This window comes from Chroicocephalus ridibundus, chromosome 1 (genome assembly GCF_963924245.1).
Source record: "Chroicocephalus ridibundus chromosome 1, bChrRid1.1, whole genome shotgun sequence".
NCBI classification, from domain to species: Eukaryota; Metazoa; Chordata; class Aves; order Charadriiformes; family Laridae; genus Chroicocephalus; species Chroicocephalus ridibundus.
Window position 1 is genome coordinate 198559396 of NC_086284.1, and position 23780 is coordinate 198583175.

Consider the following 23780-nt stretch of genomic DNA (forward strand, 5'->3'; position numbering starts at 1 on the left):
ATAATATTCTTGATAGATTTCTAACCTTTAACTGTCTAACTTCCCAGCTTGTTGGGATACTTGAATACTTGAATTTTTATCTGTAGTTCGTTCTAGGATAATACTACATTGTAAGTAGTTTTTGTTCTTTTGAAAAAGGAACTAGATTGTTGAACATTGTTATCACTGGCTATTATAATAACTAAAAGTGGTAAACTATGAGGAAGGTTTTATTTAAGATGCTAAGCAAGGGGTAGTACTCAAATAAAAAAGAGACTTTAAACTTTTTTAATTTGTTGGTCTGGTTTGGAAGCAGCCCTATGAGAATGTAGTACAGTCATTTTCTAGTGTGTTCTGTTAATTAAAATTCAGGAGGCATTTTCCTGTTCCCTGGCTTAACTGAAGTTTTTGCTGTGCTTTTGTTCCATATCTGAATAGATGTTGTTGAAAGCCAAAGTGTAAGGGAGAACTTTTCAAAGACGGCATGACTCACTGAACGGTGAGAATATCACAAAGTGTACAGGCAGCTGTGTTCACAAGACTGTTTTAAACTGACAGTTAACTTTTCAGTTGAAGGTAAGCATGAAGATTTTTAACGGTTGAAAAATCTGCAGTAACTTAATTCTAATGTTAAGATACTGATCAAGGTATTTGAACAGATTGGTAAGCAGTGAGATGAACATAAAAGGGCAAAGTGAACAAGAAAAATGGTTGATACTGGGTAAATTAGAAAAAGTTTGCTGTAGCTGAGTTATTGTGAATATATGAGTTCATCGGATTCATAGTGAAGTCTGTCATTTTAGATATCTGATAAGAAGTGTTGAAATCAAATGGGAGTTAATATCTAAACATGTTTAAATATCTTTTCTGTCCTAGAGTTTAAAAAAAAAAAAAAAAGGCAAAAAGCTTTGGTTATAGAGTTACCCTCAAACTAAACACCTCCAAAAATGGTTCTTAGATCTTGAAATAAAAGTCTATTGAGCTATCATAGATACACAAACTTGCATTCTCTTGATGTTTATGCCATATTGTTATGAACTGTGGCTACAGGATGCAGTTTACTTAGAGTATGCAAGTAAGTTGTTAGAATGCTTACATGTTTTGAAATGTAAATACAGCTCATTACTAAAAATTGCTTTTATTGATTTTATCTTAAATAGGCAAAAACCTAGTGGAGCACTGTTCTGAGTATGTGAAGGAACTAAATTATATTTTTGATCTTTCTTCATAATTTGCATTTTCATTATTATTATTATTTAATTGTCTTTGTGAAGTGTTATGACCAGGGAAGAGGGTTACAGAGAAGAATTTAGCTATGACAGGATGCCAACTTTGGAGCGGGGAAAACAAGAGAATGGAAATTATATACCAGATATCAAATCCAGTGACCTTCATCTATCAAAGAGGCTGCATCCTTGCTTTAGTTACAGAACATGGATCTTTTCTTTGCTGATGGGAGTAAGTACTTTAAATGATACAAAAATTAAAAATGTAGGTGAGGTCTCAGTGCCGAGTAATCTGTTCTGTTTCACATCGTTTGGGCACTCACAATTTCATCACTGACAGTATTGAATATAAATATTTGTACAGAAAGGATCATATTTGGCAAATTTAGAATGTAACACTTAAGTGACTGATGGTATTCTTTGGCTAATTCTGTACTAATCAAAGATGCTACATGAAGGCTGACTTTTATCTTTAATATTTGTCATATAGCATAAACAGAATAAGTGTGGTAGTGGTAAATATCAACCCATATGTGTGTATAAGCACTGCCTTTGGTAAAGGATATAAAGTATGCTCTTAACATATTTTTAACTGTTAAAAGTACTTTACTTGCCATGATAACATTTTGCAATTAAAAATATATATGGTACTTAAATGCCCCTTTCATGTTTCAGGGATCAGTAGTCATGTAGTTATTTGCTAGAATCTTCATGTAGTGAGGTATATACATCGGATTCTTACATGAATGTCAGTGGTTTGAATTTTTGTGTCACTGCAAGAGAAACAGGATGCTGATCTTGCATGTACATCATATGCTTCGTGTTCTGAGCCAGGTTGATTAAAGTTTGTTATAGCAATTAGAATTTAATCTTTTTCTCTCAGCTTGTGTGTTTTGAAGAGTAGTTTTTATTAAGAGCTAAAAATGTTTCACTGTTAATATGGTAATTACTTATTTTTGCACCGTGAATAGAAGTATTGCCTTATTTTCGTGGAAACAGCTGACATGAAAACATTTTCATGGAAACATTTTCTGACAATCTGTGGAACTTGGATTTCCTTTCAGATGTACTGTTACATAAAAAGAGAGCAAAAGAAGAGCTGGCTTTCTTTGCATTAAATTTTCTTAAACTTAATTGTGAAAAAGGACAACTGTCTTTAATTAGATTTTTCCTTTTTACTGAGTTGTTGTGAATGACTGGAGATACTAATTTTTAATGATAATTTGCTGAAGTCATATTACCAAGAAGCATGAGTTTTATGGATCAACATAAATGCAATTTTATTAATAAGGTCATCCAATAAATTCCAATTAGATTTTTCTCCCAAGTATTATGGTTAATCTCTCTCAACTCTTCTGAAAGACAGTGTCCAGAAAGGAAAGTCTGTATGTTGAGCAAGATAAATCATAGTGCACAGAACCTGTACTTCAGGGAGCAGATGCAAACCGTAATGACATCAAAGTGCCTGCTGGTGTGGACTTTTCTTGTGCAGGAACAAGTCCATATGCCTCAAGCACAATTTTAAGTTGTATTCTATAGCGTTCTTCCAGCCTGCCAGAATTCTGTGGGTGTGTGCCTGTACACGGATATATGCTATCCTTATTTTCTGTCATTTTTTGACAAGGACTTTTTGAACACCCCTCTAATTTTGTAACTTAAAAAAAAGGCCCAAATAAAAGAGCCATTCTGTTGCTCAGCTTCTCCTTCAAAGAAATGCCTACTCTGAGAAATGACAAGCAAAAAGAAAAAGAAAAAATGTTAATAGAATACACTATTGCTGAGAGCCTAACTCTGATAGTTAGGAAATAAATAGAATAGTTAGTAAAGGAACAGGAGCAGTTGAACATTTATGGGTGTGCCATTGGACCAAAGCAGGAAGAGAGTTTGGAGGGAGACAGGAATATAGGTGGAAGAATCTTCATCAATATGTCCTAATACTATTTTTATTACTGTGTTCTAGTTGTTAGTTGGTATGCCCAGCTGCCCATAGGCATAATGAATGTTGGTGGAGTCAAGCACAGAATGCGAAGTAGAGGCTTAGTTGAGGTTTCTGAAACATTTTAACCACTGAACACTGCAATTACCTTTTGAGCATTTTATTAGGTATTTGCCAAGTCAGGGCACAATGCTTGATTCAAACTGTATTGTTTCAAATGATATCGTTCACTAGTGAGTCTTGGTAACCAGCAAAACATCTTTTCAGAAGTCAGCATGTTTTGGTATTTTGCTTCAAAATTATTCACACAAAGACTGCATTATTAAATATTCATCAGTAGCCTAATTTGAAAGGAATTACTGATTTCTATCTGACAAGTTGCTTTTTAAAAAATAGTTTTATTCATATTAATTTATCTTATTTGTTGCTTTGCAGACTTGCCTCCTTATTACTTCTGGCTTTTCACTGTATCTGGGAAATATTTTTCCATCTGAAATGGATTATTTACGGTGTGCAGCAGGTTCAGTAAGCATTCTTAATTATTTGCTGTGGCTGTTTGGCAGCAAAATCAGTAGTAAATAATTTTTGTGCATTTTATTCTGTCTCTCTTTTTACTACTAACTTTCTTCATGGACGATTTAATTCTATATAACAGTTCGTTAAATGGGTTTTCATAAAGACAACTGGTTTGTGCTACCATTTTCATTAACCAGCTCACCACTGGAATACAGTAGTTATCCACATGAACAATTTTTCTCTGCTTGATTTTGAGAAAATTTACATTGTTAAGTATTTGGGGAATTTCCTGGCTAAATGCTATCAGAATGTATTTCAGATTGTATTTGAAAGTATTACTTTTTCCATGTATTTTGCCATGTACTGAAGCAGACTAAGAAGTTCTCTTGAATATTATTAATTATTAAAGTAATAGTAAAATATGCATTAAAGATGTCTGATGTTTTTCAAAGTTCAATATTTTTTACTATATTTTTTAGGGACTCATATTTGTTGTGCTGTATTATATGCGCTTAATATATGCGCTTTAGATATATGTGCATAAGATGAGTCTGATGTACTGGTTTTGTCCATGGCAGGATTCTGTTTTGTCGTTATTTTTGCAACTTGACTTGCAGATTTGTTTTAAATTAGGTGCAAGACTAATGCTTTACTGTAAACAAATCCCAGGAGTTGCTTTGTGAATGCGTTGTCACTTATGTTTCTGCTAGAGACATTAAAATAAAGTTGAAGCAGTTTTTGAAGTTAATATCTTCACTGATGTGTTATTCTCTGCAACATTACTGTCAGTTACCAAGATGTCTCTTTTTCTGCCCCAAATCTTGTCTCTTTGAACTTTGTGTATATTGAGAATTTCCAAAGATCTGGTAGGTGCAGGTTATCACATTGTGTTGGAATGGCTTGCTGTGGATAAAGATGTGTACGTTTGGGTGTCTGTATGTGAGCAAAGTGTTACAGCTCCTACAACAGATGATGGAGTCAATACAGTTGGAAGAGCCTGGGGAGCTATATAGCCAATTGACCACCAAGTGTCTAGTTTAGCATGAGCTGAATTGCTTTCTAGACTTCTTGACCATTTTGACTAGTAGTAGGATTCAGTTGCCTAAACATAGTCATGTGGTGTTCTAGAGACTCTAGGGTATCCAGGACATAAAAGGATGTTTTAATTATGTTAAATACAGGTCATTTAGGTGTTAAGGAAGTGCTGCCAAGAATTTTAAATGTCGCTATTAATCTAGTTACAGCAGTTCCATTGTTAAGCCATCAGTGCTGAGAGGTGTGAAAGGATAATTAGTAAAGAAATGCAACATTTGTTACGTGATTCATTATGTAACATGGAAACATTTTTAATAATTTTAGTTGAGTAAATTTTAATTTGCTTATTAGTATGTTATAACTTTATGTATTTGTGGATCTGTAATGGTACCATATCTATTGTGGTGAGGAACAGCTAAGGCATAGAGAAATTACTTCGTGAAACTTTTCACTTAGATATGATTTTTCCATTTAGCTTTGCCCTTAAGTATAGAAACACAGTACCTACTGAACATATTGGAGATCCCAGCCACAATTCTTAAAGTGTAATTTGACTCAAAAGATGAGTTTTCACAAAGTTCTTCAGAGCTATGTTGAGACTGGCCAAATTTTAGCTTACAGAACCATGACTTTTTGTCTGTTTAAAAGAACGTGGAGGCCCAGTTTGGGAGTAGCAGTGTTTTTCTTTTCCTGCAGAAGGATCTCAGGCCTTCTAGAGTTAATTTAAACTAACAAAGGCGTGAAATGCCTCATGAAAGACTTTCTTTCTTTCCTTTACTCATCACATTGTGCTGGGTAGCTAGTCAAAACTGAAGGATATGGAAGGCATGTTTAAACCTCTTGTAATCCTCAGATACTGTTTGTAATTAATGAGCTCAGAAAAGAGTGACAGACTTTCTCAGAGTTTCTGATCTTCTGTTTGTCTAAGTTAACTGAAATATAAATTAAGACCAAATAAAATACATGTACAGAAATATATATAAAATTCTGTGTGCAGAATATCCCACTAGTCTTCTCTTTTAATTTTCCCAGTGTATTCCTTCAGCAGTTGTGAGCTTTGCTATAGCAAGGAATAAAATTAATGTGGTAAGTATATGATTTTATTGACAATTACATATTATTTTTTTTCTTGTGGTTAAAATGAGAGAGAAACCCATTCTGAAATTGTTTTTCAGATACCAAATTTTCAGATTCTATTTGTCTCTACATTTGCTGTAACAACGACGTGTTTAATTTGGTTTGGATGCAAACTTGTCCTCAATCCATCAGCCATAAATGTAAGTTACTAAAACAATTACTAATTAATTCTTCATTTATCTTTGTTTAAAAAAAGGGTATGTGTGAGGTAGGTGGAGATCACATGTAATTACATTGCTGTCGATACCCCAGTATTCCTACTTAGTCTGTGAGGAGAGACCATCGAGCAGTAACTACTTTTCTGAGTAAGACAAGACTGGAAAATTTACATCGAAGGTGGAAACTTACATGGCTAGAAGATGCATGTTATAGCTAACGTAGAGGTGATACATATGGAAATGACTTTCTTGTCTTCTTATATTCAAAGTTTGAAAACACGAACTAGATTTTCAAATGTGATCCAGTTTGATTAACTGACTGTTTATTTTTCTGTTGACTGTAGCAAGCTTTGTTGGTTTTTTATTTGTTTGTTTGTGTGTTTTAAAGAGCAGGGTCACAAGAGAAAATTGAAAATTAATTAGTAGCTCATCTGTAGATTAGCCAATTTTTAGGGTTGAATTGTACTGAAATGAGGTGTCCCAAACAGTGCTAGGACATTTCATCACCAGATTAAGTATAATCCTTTCCTGGATCTTCTTTAATGGATAGTTTTACTTGTGAGGCCATCAGGAAAGAAACTTTTGATGAGCACTTTTCTTATACATCATAAACAAAGAGAATGCAGCAGTTACATCATTTGAAGCATACATATTTCATGCTAGGAAAAGTTCACTGGTTTTGAGTCACAACCTTTTAACATCTGTCTTTCGTGGCCTGAGCCAAGCATTAGAACTACAGGGTGGTTTTGTTTTTTTGTGTTACGGTAGAATGTCCTGAGACCTCTGTACTAATAAGAATGTTACAAGTATGAGTAAATAACATAGCAATAGGTATTATCATTGCCATTGATGAATATTCATAATAGACTATCACAGAATAGCAGTACACAATACAACTATGCCATACATTTCGTATGAAAGTTAATGACTGCTCTCATGTGTGATTGTTCCATTCTCCTCCCACTGTCATATCAATTGTTGTCATACTAAGAGCTCAGCAGTAATAATGGCTCCCTATAGTCATATAGCAGATCTGAATTAGTTTTAGTAACAAAAGACTTTTCTAATAGAAAAATAGTGCAGAGACTATAGTTTGCTTTGGAATTATCTATGCTATTTTAATAATATCTGATTAGCTCCAGATTTCACAGATGTAGAACTTTTAAATCAACCATGTTTACATCCTGTTAGAAAGTACTGTATATCAAGCCAGTACTTACAAAGCTGGTTTTTATATTAGATAACTAGGTCTAGCTCCACGTTTCTGTGCAGCTGGCCGAGTTTTCAGAGAGATGGAGTATTGCAGTCAATCAGAGCTGTGGAGATTTAGCACTCTGGACAGTCAAATCACTTGAATTCAAGTACTACTAGCTTTAGATGGGGGCAGTTTTGCCCTGTGTTTGATGGGACAGTGTCATGGCCCCCTGGGTTCTGTGTGTATCTCAGGACAGTTTATACCAGTCAATTGTTTGCACAGCCTTTGATAGCTTATTGCTAGTGTAGCAGTTCCCTCATTCATTTTCCCCCTCAAGTGTCTTAGGATGTTGGGGTGAATGAATTATATACAAGATGCAGTGGTACTGCCTTTTCCCTTTTCCCTTCCTTTCTTGGTAGAGAGTTCAAATATTAGAAACCAGGCCAAGCATTCTGAGAGAAAACAGCACAGAAGTGTGACTGTGCAACCTGCTCTAGGTGACCCTGCTTTGCCAGGGGGGTTGGACTAGATGATCTCCAGAGGTTCCTTCCAACCCCTGCCATTCTCTGATTCTGTGACTGGAGACTACTAGACGCTTTGCACTCCCTTCCCTGGTAGACAGGATCACAGCGTGGTTGGGACAGTGGAGGGCAATGTCTGCCCAAGAAGGGTGGGCCCAAGGGACTAATTTTGTCACCACAATAAATAGTTATTTTGTCACGAGCTCCAGTGTGACAAAACTAGTTTTGCTTATGCTCTTGAGAAGCTTTGAGCTGGCTCTGTGTGTAAGAGCTTAACTTTAGTTGCATACTTTTGAAGTGAGTAGTTTTTAGATTGCATAAAAGTTTGCATCTTCTATTATTAAACAGCTTTTGTATTTTCGAGGCAGATCAAACCATTTGAAAAAAGAGATTATATTAGACTGGAAAAGTATAAGTGACAAACATTAAATGTATAACAAGGCAAATTCTCTCTTTGCCCAATGTTAGTTATCTACAATAATATCTACAAGACCTTCTTGGTTATGTGGTTTTAATTCTTTTCACTTGCCTATTGCATATCCATACTGTGGTGTTGATCACTGTATAAAGATAAATCAGGATAAATGTGTGTGCAAAGCTGGCTCTGAAGCTTTTTTTGGACCTTTCTGTCTTAAGAGTTATTCATGGTACTGACTTGCTCTCCTCTTTGAAGGATACTGTTTCAGTGAGGCAGTCTCGCTGTTTGGCAGCTCACTGCCGGCGGTTTTCCATTACCCATGCGGTACAAAGAAAATGTTGAATACCATCTTTTTAACTGTTCTTTCATCATTGTATTTATTTTCCCTCTCCATGGGAAACTGCACAAGAAAATAATACTAGGTCTGAAGTGAAATCACTGCCAGTAGTTTAAAAGCAGTAAGACTCATAAAAAGAATAAGTTTATCCAATTAAGACAATTAATATTTAACACCCCCCCCCCCCCCCAACGACCTGGGTAATTCTTCATTAGTGTTACTTGTGTTGATGGATAACTCTGCAAAATTACTTCAGATAGATAAATGGAATGCAAGATACAAGCCACGTCCTAGGCTGTGACTGTGTGACACCACTCCAGTGGTGTGTAGTTCTGTAGTTAGTATACTCTCAACATGAAGAATGCAATGTCTAAAAGATGCAAACTACCACTGCTGCCACTCTGTTCCTTCCCAGCTCTCAGAGTAAGAAGCCTGAGGGACAAAAATGAGTGTTGGGGGTTGGAACTAGATGATCTTTAAGGTCCCTTCAAACCCAAACCATTCTGTGATTCTGTGAAGCCTTGTGCGTGTTGGCCACTGTAACTGAAAGGGTTCAGATCTTGAACAGATTAGGACTCAGATTAGCTCCAAATTGAGTACATACATTTATTGCCTCTGTGTGCGTTGAGTGTCTGTACCTCCATTATAGTTGAGATGATCCAGTCACTGGGACCCTGCAGTACAATCTTGTTTGCCTCAGTGTAGATGGCTAAGGCAGGATTCCATGGCCTGAATTTAAGCATCTCTTATTTTAAATGTGCTGTGAGATGTTCTGCCTGACTTCTGCTTCTACTCTGGGTGGGTGAGAATCCCCCATCAGTCCTCCGTCATACATCCCATTCATGTAGGCACATTCACTATGCTTGAGTATTTCAAATGGCACTAGCAGCCAGTATAATTGAACCCCTCCTCTAGGAACTGGTTGGCCCAGAAGCTTTTGGGGTTCCTTCTCTTGTCTGTATAGACTAGGTCTCCACAGACAGTAGTGGAAGCCTAGGCAGCATGGGTGCACACAGATAGCGGAGCGTAGGTGCTTGATTGTGTTGCCTAACCATAAGCGTGTGTCTCCATTAGGTATGTGCTGGTTTGTCCTGCCTTGCTTCAGCCACTGGTCCAGGAAGGCATCAGTCTCCTTTAGGTGCTCTGTCATTATTTGTCAGACCTGTGCAGATGCCTTGAAACATCTGGAGGATATCTTAAACCGTGTAAAAAAATATGCATTTAAGCAACTATATTGAACTTTAAATTATCTAACCTTTAAATTAATTCAACCCTTTCGTACAGTTTCAGTGAACCATGTTTTTAAATGCCTGTTGCAGGTTCAGAGCAAATTGGATTAAAGTCGTGCTAATCTGCTGCTTTACACCCAGTTGCACTTGTGTGTTGCTTAGTCATAGAAGAGGATTAGGGACACAGTTTACTTGTTTCTCTGCATCTGGTGCTAGGTTTTATGTACAGTGGTAGTTGTAGGGATAATTTTCTTCAGTGCTTAGAAATCTAACATTGAATTTACCATTGTTACTGATGGTATAAAAAGATACTTACTTCTAGCTTTAGCCGTATTTCTGTTTAAAAAATAATAACAACAAACCCACCCAAATTCCAAAACTGGAGATTAGATATTTTTACTTTGATCTAGGGGTGATGAACTAATTTTATGAGTGGAAGGCTCTGTCCTGTCTGATGGTCTAGACATGTCATATCAGAAAAAAAAATACTGGAAAGGTAAAAGTTAAATAAAAAAAAAAATCTAGTGTATTTACTGTTACTTTTTCAATTTCTGTTCCTTACTTCTTATAGCTAGCACTAAATGAGCTAGTCCTTCAATGTAGTTATAGTGCTTCTGGACTCAGTTTTGTATGTCTGCTTGGCACTGCACTGTATAGTGTGGCCTTGTCCTCCCACATCGGTACCAGCACTACATGTCAAATCACATCCAAATCATAGGAATTTGCAGGCTGGATTAAATTGTTCTGCAGGCCACATGTTTGACACCTCTTCTTTTGCCAAATAATGTCTTTATTCTTCATGCTAGCACTTTCCCTAGAAGATTGCCACTATGACTTCTATTGATGTTTTTGGCTGTAATAACAACTATACAGTTTCATAGTTCCAATTATCATTTCCCAAGAAGGGTGAATTTCAGTACCCAGAAAAGCCTTTCAAATCTGCCACTTACGATCTTTTGAAAAAGACGTGTGCTGCAAGATATGTGGCAGAGAAAAACAGATTTGATCATCTACAAAGCAGGTCTGACATGAGGGAATAATATAATTCTGTTACTTTGCCCAATGGCCTGACCTAACCTCCAAATGTTTTCTTGGGCTGCCAGTGGAAAAACACGGTGCTTTTGAAGACAAGAGAAGGAGATCCACTCTGTCTAACTTGCATGCCTCTAAAAAATTATTCAGCCCATGTAGAGTAGATACCTACCTCTTTTCATGAGATAATCAGCAACCGAAGAGAAATGTAAAGTATTACATTCACTTATTTGTCTCTTGAAGATGAGGAATGGCAGCATCTATGGTTTTGCACAGTAATGTAGTCTGTGAGACCTGCAAGAGTTGTGAAATCATGAAGAGTGTTCATCAATGCTCTGCTTGCAATAGGTAGAGCACAGAGCTAGGATTCTTGGCCCGGTTCTTTGGATTGTGTTTTCATTCAGTGTTACACATTGTATCCCACCATTTGGATTGCAGCGTAAGGGTTGGGAGTCTTTGGCCCTCCTTCCCACCCCTCCAGTCGATTATCTTAGACCCTGGGCTAGTCAGGCTTGCTCTTGTTTGTACTCTTTCTTTTCCTGTGAATCTTCCATGATTTGCTGCATCTAGTTTCACATGGGAGGTCCTGCAAAATGCAAATGTACCCAGCAATCACCCCCTTGTCATTAAGTGCTCTTTTGGAAGACAGTGATAAAATCTTCAGGCAGAATATTCCCATAAATTAAATAAATGTTTTTTTTTTCTTAGATTAGGCATTCTGACCATTATGTTGACAGCTAAGTGTTGTCCCAGAAATTCATCAAGAACCAAGAAAAGGGTTAACAAAGTATCTAATTAATAGATATAATAGACATGTCTGAATGTCATAAAAAATAGATGGACTGCTAGATCCTGCTCCCTCCCGTATTTTTAATATGGAAGATGTAACTTATTTCTGTCTGGGATTTTACTGACAGATAAATTTCAACTTGATTCTACTTATTCTGCTGGAAATCTTCATGGCAACTACTGTGATCATTTCAGCTAGGTCTACTGAAGAGTGCTGTACGAGAAAGAAAGTAGGTACCCTCAGGGATTAAAAATGTCTGGGTTTTTTTGGTGTTAAAAAATACTAGATTTTTCCTGTATTACTTATGTTGACAAGTTACTGGCGACTCCAGTATATAATTTCATATTACATAGAGTAATAGAATAGTTTGGGTTGGAAGGGACCTTTAAAGGTCATCTAGTCCAACTCCACCTGCAATGAGCGGGGACATCTTCAATTAGATCAGGTTGCTCAGAGCCCATCCAACCTGACCTTGAATGTTTCCAGGGATGGGGCATCTTCTGCCTCTCTGGGCAACCTGTTCTAGTGAGTCTAGGTTCCATGGTAAAACTAGATTGGAATAATAAATAAAAGTACTGTACAAAACGGTAATAGCCTCTTCTGTCTTTGAGTGCCATGGGCCCTCCGCAAAATGACCTGTTGCAATTATACAGCACAGGGCTGTTTGAATATCTTATGAACAGGCATGGCAAATGTTTTATTTCTGGTTTGTAGAACAAAGCTTAATGATGTATGAAACATCAGAATACTGTGACTTGTATGTATGCAAGCCATGCCCTTTTGAAACCTGAAGTAGAGAAAGTATTCGTCATGTATGCCAATTTGGTGGTTTCTGGGCAATGAATATTGGCTTCAGAATTTGGGGCTATAGATAAAATTTTCTTTAGTCACATGTGCTCTCCCAAATCCCACCCTCATTTTTCTACAACAGTACTTCTTGTAGCTAATAATGAAGCAAATACGCTCTGCCACTTTGTGTTCCAGTGGAAGTATTGCTCACTAGATAAAGTCGTATAGTGTACTGTTCTCCTTCAGTTACTGTTAATCCACATCAGTAAAACCTGAAGCCTCAGGAAGAAAGTATATTTTCAAGGTGGAAAGGGGAGACAAGGTGACCATATTTCATTTTTGAACAGTGGTTGTATAGCAGATAATCAGGGTCTACCTCAATTGTTTTAATGAGATTGATGTGGTCTGACTCTGTGGTGTGTCGCTGTCACATCGTGTGCCTCTGTTAGGATCTGTGACAGGTTGTACAAGATATTAGAAAGGAATGTATTGCTTTTTATGTTTTTTTGATCATGACTTTTTATCCCTCTCTAGAATACTGCATATGACAGTACCATCGTTTTGAGCAATGTCAGCTTTCCTACTCGAATTCTGAAGTCATACTCAGTAAGAAAGGCATTGTTTTCTTTCATTAAATCAACTTATTCTTTCATCTTTCTAAGTGTTAAGTTTCATTAAAGCCAGGAAGAGATCAGTGTAGGTAAGAGCTGAAAGAATAAAGACAGAAATGACAGATATATCTTAAAACGTTTCCTTTTAGACTGTTGCAAGATAAGTGATAACTGCCATATATAATAGGAAAGAGACTACTTAATGGCTTAAGGATAGAGTAAATTGAACTGTTGTTCGATGGAGCTAATAAATGAGACCCTAAATATGTATATTGAAGCTTATTTTTTTTTTTTACTTAAGCCAGATGGAGTTTTGCTCTATTTTAGATCTGAAAAACATTGACTTAATGCATAGATAATAGCATAAATGCATTTTTCTCCTTCCAGTGAGTTCCTTTCTATATGCAAATAGGAAATTCGGTTCAAATGCACTGTTAATAATGTGTGTGCTCTTCTTTGTTTTAGGTAATTGAGGTGATTATTGGAATTTCATCAGTATTTGGTGGAATAATTGCTTTGAATATGGATGTTCTAGTGTCAGGTCCATATCTTTCAGTAACATTCTTTTGGATCTTAGTTGCTGTAAGTAGTGCAGAATGAAGGTACTCTTTTAAAACAGTGTCTTTGAGTTTTTAATTTTTTAATTTATTTTATTTTTCCTCTCTCTACTGGAATAGTTGTTTGACCCTAATACTAATTGGCAGTTGCTGCTTAGCAAATAAATTAGCGCTTCAAAATACTTGATATATTTATGCAATATGCTTTTTCTATTTTGATTTACAGTACTTTGTTTCTTATAAAATGTTCTGATACATTTTCAGTCCTCAGTTCAGTAAAATGGAAATGAGTAATAAAACAAGGCTATTAGAATTGAAGTGTTTTGTCAAACAAGTCCTAGGTTTTAGAATATTTCAGGTTGCAAAAATAAAAAGTTGAGTTTAGTTTCAGCGTGGTAGAATCCTTATAACAGCGCTTTTAGCCTGTCAGCCTTAACTGCCATAAAAGCCTCAGACTGATTGGTAACCCTTGTCACTAATAACAGCCTGTACCTAGGAGCAGTGGATTCATGAAGGATGCCGTGCTACCCTGCTTGCCACTAATTGAACCAGTTGAGAAAGAAGACAATGAACATTAGATATGAACATATGGCTACTATGTCTGGAAAATCCCTCAGCATGAAGTGGAGAAAGATCATAAGTTTTTCAGCATTCAGAATTCACAAAGTTCAGTAGGGTTCATTAGGTTTTTATGTAAAAGTGTCAAGTTTTGAGGATAATCATACTTCAGTATGTTTAGGTTTAATACATGATACTAATTAAATGCAAGTTAAATGGAAGATTAGTTTTATCTCCATTTGAGTAATTGATTCTTAATACTGTCATAATAAGTCTATACAGATTTAAGTTTTCAAGAAATTTGACCAATTGGAATCACTGTAACTCAATTGTAATTTGTATAATTTTCAAGTCGGTAAATATTATTTTGTTACGCTTTTTTGTTTAGTGCTTTCCAAGTGCTATTGCAAGTCACGTAGCTGCTGAATATCCTAGTAAATGTCTGGTAAGTGTGTAAAATTCTTGGATTTTGTCATTAGAGTGGAGTAATGCTAAGAAAGCCTGCCTGTGATAGTGGGCACTACTCACGTTTGCTCACTTGTTTTTAGTTGCTTCTACAAAATGTGACAGAAATACGTAGTACGAGTGTAAGCTGGTATTCCTGAAACGAAATCCAGTAGGTCCTTTGGAGACTTAATTCCACCAATTCTAGAAAAGAATTGAAAGGACTGTTTGTTGGGTGGGTTTTTTTGTACTGGTTCCTTGGGAAAACAACATTCCTCATATGGTATGCCCAGAACTGCTTTCATATTCCTGAGCTGAGGTCCTTTGAGCTCTTTGAGCTGTGGTTTCTGAAAGAAGAAAATTAGGTGTGCAGGCTGCACTGGACTAGAACCTACTTTAAACAAATTCCTCATCTGCATGGCTAGCAACAAGGACTAAGAATATTCAATAGAGTGCATTTATTCCTTAACTGTCCCAGATGTGTAGTTAGGCTGCCTTAAGACATCTGTTCTAAGTTACAGTCATGCAACCATATTTAAGTCAGTAATGATGCATGACCACAACTGAAGTGAGAATTTGATCCTGTAGGATGATATTTGAATGAAAACTTGGCTGCTATTGTATTGAAATAAATTTGCACTCAAATTTATGTGCATAGTTATTTTAGGTTGCAAGTCTGTTGCTGTTAATTCTCATTATTTCATACAAACTGAAGAATAAATGATGCGTCTATACTGGCTCTCTAAATGGGGTATTGCTTCCTCTATCTGCATATGAAAGGCACTTTTAAAATCAAACAAAACCCCCATCATCCATATTAAGTGGAAAATGAATTACAGAACAACAGTGTTTTGGCTAGGAACTTAATTTATTCAAAGCTTGCTTCTGTGTATGCAATGTGGATGGCTCTTCATTTGTCTCATATGTATAATCTTACACACTTTTACACACTTTTGTTATGCTTGCTTCAAGGAGATATAGCTCACAAATCAAAGTGTTAACTTGTTTTTATTCTTTTTTAACACTTATTGTTTTATTTCTTTTAGGTTGAGGTCCTGATTGCCATTAGCAGTGTTACCTCTCCTTTGTTATTCACAGCTTCTGCATACTTATCCTTCAGTATCATGCAAGTTGTTGACATCTTTAAAAATTATCCACCTGCTGTTAAAGTATGTATTTTTATGCAATTGAAAAATTAACATCTACCTATTACAGTAGCAACACAAGAATGAATTAGGAAGTATTAGAAGACAAGGTACTGCAACATCAAGGTTGAATAAAACACTATAGAAATTATTAAAAAAAGCTTACTTGACTAATGATATAATTTTAAGTATGTTAAATCTGTTGCCACCCTGGAATTACAGTTTAAAAACAATGGGATATTATTCTAAAGAATCAGTAAAAATAATATGTAATATGCTGGACTCCTTGAGTTTTTTATAACTTTGTAGTGTATAAATGAAAGATTCTTGGTTTACTTGAAGAATACATTTTTGTGTTTCTTAGGATGTCTACCAACAGGTGGCATGTTGGGATTGCAAATTTACACCTGGATTCATTCAAAGCCTGGATTGGGGCAGAGAAGAAAAAAAGTTTTCAAACCTTAAAGCATTTCAATATGAAGTGTTACCAGTGTTTGCTGAAGAGCTTTCTGTGGCTTTACTGTCAAAGTGTTTTGCAATCCGTGATGATGTTCAAAGAACCATTTATGGGGATTAAAATAGTGTCAATAAGAGTCTTGATTCTTAGTACCCACTCGTCCTTAAGTAGTCTTGTAATTTTAGAAGAAGAGAGTGATAATGTTTATTAAACTGAGACTTAGGGACTGGAAAACCAGCTTTTGAGTATGTGATCCTGTTCTGATACTGGAGGAACATAGTATGTGGTTAGACCTCAGGAAGTGGCCACGACTTACATGCTCTCTTTAAGTAGCTTCTCCTGTTGCACATGTTGTAGACAGAAGCTGGACTGCCTAGACAATTGATGTGACCCTTACAGAGCATTTCTTAGATTCTTCTGCTGCTCTGTGTCTGGATGCAGCAAGACTGGGCTGCTCTGCAAAGGAGGGTGAACAATGGAGCAGAAGGTGACAGCAAGGGAGACAAGGACAGTGACCACATTGGCAAGGGGTGCAGTCCTACAGTACCCACAAAAAAAAGAAAAACAAGGCAGGTCTGGCCGTGGTAACCAGGTTCAGCTAATAGTTCAGTGGTTGCCAGACAAGTCCATAGTAGTGAGGCAGATACAAGGTCAGCCAGGAATTCAAGTCGGCAGGGCAAGGTCAGAGCCAGCAGGGCACAAGGCCAGGCCCAGGCACAGCTGCAACATTGCTCAGGTCAGAGGCTCTGTGTTTTAGAGGATGGATTCCTCAATTCTGTTCTATTTCTAGAGGAAAAGATAATTTGGCAAATTAATATTTTGTTAAAAATAATTGCTGTTCTACTTTGAGCAAACCCAGGCATTCAAATTTTAATTGAAGTTTCATGATGAAATAAAATGTAAATTATAATTTGGGTTAAAAAATAAAATCTAGATACAAATCCCAAAGGATGGGAATGGCAGAAAATATTTTATTCAGGTAGTTAACAACACATTTAATGTCTCTATTTTCAGCAATCTTATGATGTACTCCTGTTGCTGCTGATGTTGATGCTGCTAATTCAGGCATGTCTTACTATCGGAACTGTAATACAGTGTGTAAATTACAAGACAAAAATGAAACTATATGATTCATCATGGACAGCATCACAGGTTAAAAAACAGGAATACAGAACAACAGAGGTAAGTATTTCTACTCATAAAATTTAAAATATATTTTTTGTAATGTTTTATGTTACATAATTCAGATCACAATTAAAAGCTGCTCCATAGAGCTGTAAAGATGTTAATGCACTGGTGAATTTTTTAAGAAAGAGATAATATTTTGCTGGTTAAATGACAACTGGGGCTTGACAGACTCAATATCTAAATCCACGACAAGTCCTGTTAAGAGAAAGACAGTTGTAAGGTTAAAGACTCCTTTTGTTCATATTTGTAGTATGGGCTCCCAATTACAGATGAGGTTCATCATTGTACTAAGATGAGATGATAGTCCTACTGTCCTACTCCACAGGATGCTGCTATTTATATGTCAGAATGAAGTTAGAGAAAAGATGATGGGCCTTGCATGACTGTGTTCTGATAATGAGATAGCCAGCTATTAAGAAAGGAATGGATTTAACCCTTTCAATACGAGCAAAGGTTTTAGGCTATGGAAAGAGAGTATTTGATAGAGTTGTACCTTTCTAAGGTCTGCTGTGGGGGAGTGAATTTACTAAACTGAGGTAGTTCTCTTAAATTCCCTAATCTGCGAGTGGGAAGAGTTAAGAACCTGGAGCACAGGAACAACAATGGGCAAGCTGAGTGAGTGGCTACCCGTGCATGAAATAGTGTGCAGAGGAGGGTTCCTGGAATTGCAGGTGTCTCCATGTCCTAACCACACTACCAAAGTTGGTGATAAAGATATAAAGACCAGAATTGATATTTCCCACCATTTCCTTCCTGCACTTCCATGTTCAAGCTATCCTTTCAGATACAGATTTGTCACATACTTCTTTTAGAGCATGATGGTGGCAGTATTACTCTTGCCACTTTCCTTATAGTCCTTCAGGGTTAGAGTGCTATTTCAGGGACTGGGGGAACCCAGCTTTCTTCAGCCTGCGTAGGTTAACTACAGCTTTCTCCTAGCACAGCACTGTAGCCCTTAGACTCTCTTCACCTCTGCTGTACAAAGTGCTTTATCCTTAAAGTTTAGGAGAGAAATTCGTGTTAACTGGATGCTTATTGCATGGCCCAGCACTAGAAAGAGAGCGCTGGATTCAGTCCCTGCTCTAGAAAGAGCATCTTCATTGAAACAGCACTGGATAAAAAACACTGGGAGCAGGGACTGAAATTCAGTCAAGTCATTATACAGCTGGTAATGGAAAGTGGAAGCTGTAGATTCATGTCCCCTCAGGCTGCTGAGGGCATTCGGTGTAGGTTGCTTATTTTCTGGATCTGTGTCCTGAGAGTTATGTTCTGTATAAAATATGAAGCCCAGCAGCACTTCCACTGCTGCAAATCACATTTGGAGCATAGGTCATGGCATGGCTAAACATATCTATTCTGGGGATTATTTACATAAGTGTGCCTAGTTTGTGAGTCACTGAGAAACTGGGTGCAAGTTAAATGCTAAAAGGAGCACTTTGTCCAGAAAAGCAACACCTTTTTGCTTACCTAACACATGAATAATGTTACAGGTGATGTTGTAGGTCCCTTTGGCTGCTCAGAAGTCTGTGTTCTTAGGCAAGACCTTAGTTTGCTTGCATGTATGTAGGTTAATCTTGCTTCAGTTGCAGTGTAGAGGGCTACTTTTGGCTTTGGGTTTAGAGATTTAGATGCTAGGGCTTTCAGTCACATTTTGGCAAAAATCTTGAAAAAATGTGCTAAATAACATGTTTAAAATAGGAATTTTGCCAAGATTCTTTGACCCAAATGTCTCAAATATTATACAGTTTCTATCATAAATGTATACTATACAATATACAAAACTATACAATTTACAATATATAGAATATTTTAATAGTTCAGACTGTAACTGTTCATGTATACATTCTCCTAGTTTTTCTCAGGTGTTTATTTGCTTGAACTTCAGTTTTTAACCAAAGCATTGTTTCATGTTTCCATTTGTCTGAAATGTGTTTGCTTTTAGGTTTCCAATAATACCTTAAAGGATTTTGACAAAGACAAAGCCTGGAAAGCAGTTGTGGTGCAGATGGCTCAGTAGTTTGGATTCTGCAAATGCCACCAATACAGTACAAGCCAATACAGTAAATCAACTGTTTGAATTAAGGCTTAAAAACTTTTCCGTTTATAAACAGCAATATAGTTACAGCAGTAGGAGCCAGGGAATAACACAGTAAATAATGTCTTTCTAATAATTTTGAAATATATTGATAATATTTTTAACACGTCTTTTCTGTTGGTATCTGTATTCTAGTGTTGCTTTAGAAGATGCCTTTAGATAAAAGGTAATAAGTCAAATGAATTTATGCTGATGGCAAAGTAAAATGTGACAATATGTAGTATGCTTCATATATTTGCAAGAGGTTGTTATAACTGCAGTTATGCAGTCAGTGTAACTGATAAATGCTTTTGTAAAGTTATGAGTACAAGTCATAATTGATATTTTTGCTTATACTTCACTTTTGTAGGAGTTGTGAAGTTGGTTTGCATCTCATTGCTTTTATATAAATAAAAGTCTTTATTATGTGGAAACTCAAGAATGTGGATTGACATTCTAATTGGAGAAGTGAAAACAGAATATTCTTTCCCACTAGGCTTCCATTTCTGGACTGTTAAATGGGGAAGGGGCTTTTTCTGAGTGGCCAGACACAAAGTCTACTAGCCAAAGCAAAAAAATAGCAACAAACAGAAGCAGTCAGCCATATAACAGGAGATACTACTGATATTAAGAGAGTTTTTTCACATTTATTTCTTTTCCTAACTATCTTTAAAACTTACAGAAGCTATCAGCCCTTGAACAAGGGATAATCCCCATACAGATTGCCTTTTTCTCTGAGGTGAATTATGTGTATTATTATGTATATTATTATTATTGTGTTGATTTCGAACACTGTAAGATTTTCCATGTTAATAGGCTTTTTGGTGTTACTAGGAAGATAGCTGCTGACAAGGTGGTGGTTTTTTATTGTTTTTCAGTTTTTATTGTTTTATTGTTAGTTTTTGAAAGGTTCTAGACTTTAGGTTCATTCTTTTTTAATCTGAAATAACCCAGATCATTTATTCAGAGCATGCTGCAAAGCTTGCCTCTTTGCTTTTGGGGAGGGGAAATAAAGAGAGAGAGAGAGAGGTATGTATAGTGCGGAGCCCTTCAGGTATGCTAGCATGTTTTCTTTTGGTTTTGGGAAAGCTGATAATTATTATGGCATTTTAATACATAGAGAATACTCTTTCAAGTTTAGAGCAGTGCTTCTTAAGAGCAGGTATGCACCAACCTCTGTGTTCACCTAAAATAGTGTATGTTTCTGGTCCAGACTAATACATCAGCAACCAGAGGATGCAGCTGCTGTTTTCTTAAATACTGTCAAATCTCATGCCTCTACTGGTGGTAGTCGTGTGAACAGTCTCTCAACAAGGCAGATAAATAATGATGAATCTGCTCCAATCTTATGACTTTTATAAATAGAAAAAGTTAGTTTTCGATTGTACACAATTTTTTTGAAAGTTGCAAAGAAATAGTGACAGTTCTACCTAAAAATAAACATCCAAACAACTTTATAAATCTCACACATGGATTGAAACTGGACAAAGACTGTAGGTAGTGTAGAAGTTCTTAATGAATCACTGTAAAGTGAAAATGCAGAGTCATATGTAGAATAGCGTGAATGTATCTTAATGGTTTGCTTTCTTTTAGGTGGTAACACACTTGCCTGTGTTTAACTGAATCTGTGTCTTCAAGAGATCATCTGTATCTTTTCTGTCAAATGGTTATTGGCTTTGGTTATCCAGAAGGTTAGATAGAAGTAGATGTTGCTTCTATTACTGACCTTGGTTGGAAAAGAAATTAATGGGGAGTTGCACATTCTGAAGGAATTTCCTTTCCACAAAATGCTTATACAAGCAAGGCACTCAGGGTCTTTACACCATGTTTCTGGTCCTTTTGAGGAAGACTCCTTTTGAATCAAATGGTTTGAGGTGCTCTCCTCCAAACAGTGAAAACCTTTTAAACAGCTACTGATTTTTGTTTTGCTGCCAGGAGTGGCTGTGAAGAACCTAATGACAGGATATAATAGGCGATATTTACCTTTCTTTTGGGGAACTACAGTATTTTAATAAGAGGTGAAGAAAATAGCATTTGTCAAAAAGAAAGAGGAAAACTAAATAGGCTAAAGAGAATGATTAAGTTAGAATTTGGATTGACCCTGAAGTAATAGTTGAGATATATGTCTGTAGCTGAGGTTTTTTTAGTCTTCTTAGATTAACAAGGGGAAGGAATAGATGGGAATAAAAAAAGAGGATGTCATAGAGCTACCAGCCATAGATTCTGCTTTCCAGTGATGATGAACACCCCTGGACTCCCTGCCTGGACACAGCTCTCTTCCCACCTTGTTCAGCCCAGTGGGAACTGCACTGCACAATCTGCCAGGTGCTAGGACTTTTCCCTGCACACCTAGGAAACTAGGAGCCCCACCATGGATACCACTCTGCAGGTTGAATTTTCGTATCCAATGCGAGAAAGAAAATCATGGAGGTAAGAGGCAGGCTTTTAAAACCATGCAGAGCTGGCCGCTGACATAAGAAGCCTTTCTCGGGCAGAGAAAGCTTCACTATAAATCTCACTCTGGGGTTAAATGCTTTTGTAATTCAAAGCAACACCCACTGTGGCCTCTGCTACTGTCAGCCCTTCTTTGCCAAGTGATCTTATGTGTTGGTGTTTGACACAGAATAAATCTTCATTGCTTGTAGCTTTAATTAGGGTGTGCTGGGAGATGATCTGTTTCCACAGCAGAGCTGGGAAGCCTGTTCAAGGGACAAAAATCATAGCCCTCTCTGAGGTCAGCTTGGTGAGATAACAGTGTATGTGCCGTGTTACAAGGGTTTCTGCTTGGAACTGGGTGGAGAGTGCCTTTTCCTGCCTTGCTGGGTTTCAGTAGAATTAATGCTACGAGATACTGCTTAGTTTACACCATGAGTTAGGGTCCTAGCTTAGAAGAAACAAAATTAAAAAAAACCCTAGCCCTAGGTAAAATAAACAAACAAATCTGGCGGAAGCATCTTCTGGAAAAGTAAAATTGTGTGCACCTGGTACCTGAATCCTTCCTCAGCCACCAGTTTAGCTAGGAAAGCAGAAGGGGAAAATTACAGTTTTAAAAGCATTTTCTTATTCCTCTCTGCTCCTGCAGGCAAATTTCTTGTAGCATCTATCAGGAACAAGAACACACAGTTGGCTATTGGTATTTTTTTGTTGTCATTTTTAGTAGTAACTTGCCTTATAAGAACAGACAGGTGAGGAGGAAAATTGTAGTTAGGATCCGATTTATCAAGTTGCACCTTTGGTACTTGTGTTTTTCTGTTAAGACACATGCCGAGTTATGGTTAGAAGAGCAGTATGTTTGTTGGACCTAAGCTCCTTTTATGAACCTGGGCTTAAAATAGAATCACAGAATGGTTTGGGTTGGAAGAGACCTTAAAGATCATCTACTTCCAATCCCCCTGCCATGGGCAGGGTCACCTCCACTAGACCAGGCTGCTTAAAGGCCCATCCAACCTGTTCTTGAACACTTCCAGGGATGGGGCATCCACAACTCCTCTGGGCAACCTGTTCCAGGGTCTCACCACCCTCATAGTGAAAAATTTCTTCCATATGTGCTCAACAAGAATGAGCGATCCGGAAAAAGTGGTACACTGCCTCCCCCCTGACAACAGGAATACAGACCTCTTTTTGTATCCAGAAATGTCTCTTATGTCAAATGGACTGTGCATAAGTGTTCTTATATGTACCTGTATATTCTGCATGGGTAGTTTTGAGTCGATAAAAGCTTTTTAGGTCTTTCCTACCCGTCACCTCCAGCAGCTGCAAGGGGAGATTTTTACAAGGCAAGTGAGCTGATCTAACTCGGTGCTGGAAGGGGTTGTCTCCTCTGTCCTCTTCTGTTGTGCTGGCTGGTATCTGATTAAATGGGCAGAAAAATGATCAATTAAAAAAATGACTAGTTTCCTGCTGATTTAGTTAGCCAGCTTAGCCCACTGCAAACTCATAGTCGCCATCTTTAAGATCTTGGGTATGACTTCATACGAACTAGAGGTAGATCAACAGAATATTTATCTTTTGTTAGTACTTTCTTTTTCCCTTCCCATCACATTCCTTGCCTATGTTTTGCCTTGTTCATATATCCCTTCTCTGCTCCATTTCCTGTTTGAAAAAGTAGACTTGCACATAATCTGTACTTGCAATTACAACGTTAGACTGACTATGTAATCAGTTGGTTTGTGTATAAATCACTGTGAATTGTAGTTGGAGTTAAAGGAGTTTGTCAAATAAAAACTTGCGTGTTTTGTGATCTGGGTCTTGTGTTTCTGAAGAGAATCCGTGAGATCAAAATAATAAAATCTAAATTAGTTTCAGAAACTGGAGTACTCAGGCTCCCTGGCAACTGAATTGGTTTTATAACGATTTCCTGTTTTTTCACATGTTAGAAGTACTTTTGTTTGTTACTGAGTGGGAAGTCCCTCAGGGAGAAACTGGCAGAAGAAAATGTTAGTATCATC

The 23780-nt window shown here is 36.9% G+C and overlaps 1 protein-coding gene across 2 annotated transcripts; it reads left to right on the forward strand.

The window, feature by feature from the left end:
* The first annotated feature begins 417 nt into the window (after positions 1 to 417).
* MLC1 (modulator of VRAC current 1) lies at positions 418 to 23572 on the forward strand. 2 transcript variants are annotated; one of them, XM_063323349.1, is made up of 12 exons: positions 418 to 555; positions 1254 to 1437; positions 3577 to 3666; positions 5725 to 5778; positions 5868 to 5969; positions 11637 to 11738; positions 12833 to 12904; positions 13375 to 13491; positions 14413 to 14469; positions 15515 to 15637; positions 17085 to 17252; positions 19201 to 23572. In XM_063323349.1, the coding sequence occupies exons 2-12, from the start codon at positions 1258 to 1260 to the stop codon at positions 19273 to 19275; spliced, it is 1140 nt and encodes a 379-aa protein (XP_063179419.1). In that variant the 5' UTR covers positions 418 to 555; positions 1254 to 1257; the 3' UTR covers positions 19276 to 23572. The 2 variants fall into 2 exon arrangements, with proteins under 2 accessions (XP_063179419.1, XP_063179420.1); XM_063323350.1 differs by lacking the exon at positions 11637 to 11738.
* The last annotated feature ends 208 nt before the right edge of the window (positions 23573 to 23780 follow it).

Excerpts from the sequence above, each read along its gene's own strand:
- MLC1 (XM_063323349.1), top strand. The coding sequence starts at position 1,258 with ATGACCAGGGAAGAGGGTTACAGAGAAGAATTTAGCTATGACAGGATG. Across the intron at positions 14,470-15,514 it reads AATATCCTAGTAAATGTCTG|GTTGAGGTCCTGATTGCCAT; the intron begins GTAAGTGTGTAA and ends TATTTCTTTTAG. Across the intron at positions 15,638-17,084 it reads ATTATCCACCTGCTGTTAAA|CAATCTTATGATGTACTCCT; the intron begins GTATGTATTTTT and ends CTCTATTTTCAG.